Here is a 2,971-nt window from a genome sequence, read left to right as displayed (position 1 = left end):
GCTTCTTGGTTGTGTGATTTTCTTTGCCGCCTTGTTCATTTTGTGCCATTGTTTTGACTCTTAATTCTTGCTGTTTTGTCTCTTAAAAATCATTAGAATACTGCCACCTTGTTTTGTGCCAAGTTTCTTGATTTTTAGGTTCAAATTTCATCATTTGTCTTGTAGTTTTCATTCATTTTTTTGGCTTTTACTATGTGCTGTCTTGGTTTGGCTCCTTTGTATTGAGGGTGGATTGTACATCTTTCCATTTTCTTTAGACTTGAGTTGGTGCTCTCAAAGTGGACTTGTGAGACAATTTACTATTTTGAAAGAAGGGTGCTTCCCTTACCTTGTTTTTAAGCCATTTTACCATGAGTTTTGAGCTTTCTTTCTTGTTGTATTGAGTGAAACCGTGGGCTGCTGATTTGCCGTGGATTGTGCTGCTATTTTGCCTTGATTTGTGATTGTTTCTAACCCATCTTTTGTGTCAGCTTTGCTGCTGTTTGCTTTGCTAAAATGTCCGCAGGTTCAAGCCGTGCTTCCTCCAATGAAGCTAGTCCCTATGGAAGCCCTTCTAGAAAATTTGATTTGATGAAGGCCTTACAACAAATGCAACACCAACTTGATGCCATTAGCAAACGGCTGGACACGGAGGCAAAGGCCAAAGGAAAGCAACCTCATGGTCATGATCATGGTTCCGCCAAAAAGAAGCAAGAATCTAGAATCGTAAATGTATATCTTCCCTTACCAAAGTTGCACTTGCCACCTATGGATCAAGGCCTTACACTACCAAAGTTGAACTTTCCTACTTTCACAGGGGAAGCCGAGCCATCTATTTTTTTAGATTGGATAGCTAAAGTAGAGCACATTTTTGACTTGTATAGTGTAGAAGGACATTTGCGTGCAAAGTTAGTTTGTTTAGCTTTAGAGGGATACGCCAAACAATGGCTACGCAGGAGAAACTTAACCATGACCTCACCCACGAGTACATGGGAACATTTCAGGGACATTTTGTACGAACATTTCGTACCTTCATACTACCATAGGGACCTCTTGATTAAGCTCCAACGGCTTACTCAAGATAGACAAAGTGTGAAGGAGTATGCTCGTGAGCTCGAAGTGCTCCTACATCGTACTAACCTTAAAGAAAATAATCATGAAAAAATAGTTAGATTTATTAGTGGACTTAATAGCAACATCCAAGATATAATTGAATTCCATGATGATGAGACTTTAGATGTAGTGGTTCATAGAGCCATGAAAGTAGAGAAGAAACTCTTGAAAAAAGAAGCTTATCACAACAAATTTTTCAAATCTTCAAGAGATGTTTTCTACAAATCTTCATCATCAAAGGATAAAACAACGGATGTTTCTAAGGAGGCCATTAACAAAGCTTCTTCTAACCATTCCTCCTCCCCACCTAAATCTCCTTCTAGACCAAGTCACATTAAATGTTTTAAGTGCTTAGGTCATGGTCACATTGCATCTGCATGCCTAAACAAGAGGGCAATGTGCATTCGAGGAGAAGAGGTTGTCACCGATGACTCTCCTCCTTCTTCACCTTCACACATTTCTCACTCTCCTTCCTCCTCTTGGGAAGATGAGTACAAGGTTCCATTTGATGGCAACCTACTAGTTATAAGACGTCTCTTGGGTCAAGTCCACAAGGACTGTGACACAACTCAAAGAGAAAATATTTTTCACACTAGATGTCTTATAGCTAGCAGGGTTTGCTCCATGATCATAGACGAGGGAAGTTGCACTAATGTGGCTAGCTCACGCATAGTGGAAAAGCTCAAGCTACCCACTATTGCGTATGCCAAGCCTTACAAACTTCAATGGTTAAGTGAGGAGGGTGAAATCTTGGTAAATAAGCAAGTCCATATTTCCTTTTCCATTGGCAAATACCAAGATGAGGTTCTTTGTGATGTTGTACCCATGGAAGCAACTCATATTTTATTAGGAAGACCATGGCAATTTGATAGAAATGTTCAACATGATGATCTTACTAATAGAATGTCTTTTACTTACCAAGGGCACAAGGTTGTCTTAAAACCTCTAACTCCAAAAGAAATACATGAGGACCACCTCATCATGAAGTTCAAGAGAGGTGAAAAAAAGGAGAAGGTCAAGCTTAATTGTCTCATTTCTCATATAGAGGTTCTTCAAGATAGAAAAGAGGATAAAGAAACAATAGAAAGGAAAGAAATAGAGGAGAGAAAAAAAGAAGAAAATGAGAGGAAAGAAAAAGAGGAGAAAGCAACAAAAGAAAAAGAAGAAATTGTGAGAGAAAAGGAGAAGGAAAACGTCCTAGTCACAAAGGAAGTGTTACTACAGGCACCTTCCACTCCCATCTTTCTACACGATTCAAGCCATGATAGGGGAGTTTTTTCATCCTTCCACTTTTCTCCAATTATGAAGATTTCTTCTTTTTCTAAAAGCTTTTGTGAAAATATCCCATCTTTCTCATCTCTTTTTACCACTTCTTCACACATCATTTCCATCCCACATCTTGAGTTAATGTATTCTTTTTTACACTTAACTCAAGACAAAAATAAAAATTTTTCAAAAGAAGGAATTTTAGTTTTCCCTAAGGAAATAAATACAATTTCAAAAACTCATTTTTTCAATATTCCTTTTCTATATACATTGTTTGGTAAACATCAATTTATTCACAAAATGTTTGGTGTTTTTTGCAGGTTAACATTTGATCCAGGAGGAGTTTCCTTTGGATTATAAACAAATAAGTCATTAATCTCTCTTTGTTGCAGGTTTTTCAAGATTTGAGGTCGAATCCTCTCCAACCTAGGGGGAATGATATGATCATAGATGGGGCAACAATGAAGAGCTTTTAGAGTGACAAAAAGAATAAAAAAGAGCAGTGTAGGTTTCATGGGCTTGTATTTTGCCTCTTTTACTTTCGTTTCATTTCTAGTGAGGAAACGTTTATAAACTCTTCATTTTCCTTTAGTACAAGCAATGTGGGACTTCA

At 37.7% G+C, this 2,971-nt stretch overlaps 1 protein-coding gene across 1 annotated transcript; it reads left to right on the top strand.

Moving 5' to 3' along the window:
• Nucleotides 1-495: 495 nt before the first annotated feature.
• Nucleotides 496-2,690, top strand: LOC106758342. Its single transcript, XM_014641277.1, has 2 exons — nucleotides 496-2,139; nucleotides 2,679-2,690. Exons 1-2 carry the CDS (start codon nucleotides 496-498, stop codon nucleotides 2,688-2,690), a joined length of 1,656 nt encoding a protein of 551 aa, XP_014496763.1.
• Nucleotides 2,691-2,971: the final 281 nt, after the last annotated feature.

This window comes from Vigna radiata, chromosome 1, assembly GCF_000741045.1.
Source record: "Vigna radiata var. radiata cultivar VC1973A chromosome 1, Vradiata_ver6, whole genome shotgun sequence".
In the NCBI taxonomy this organism is placed as follows: domain Eukaryota; kingdom Viridiplantae; phylum Streptophyta; class Magnoliopsida; order Fabales; family Fabaceae; genus Vigna; species Vigna radiata.
This window is presented reverse-complemented; position numbering and strand designations above follow the sequence as displayed.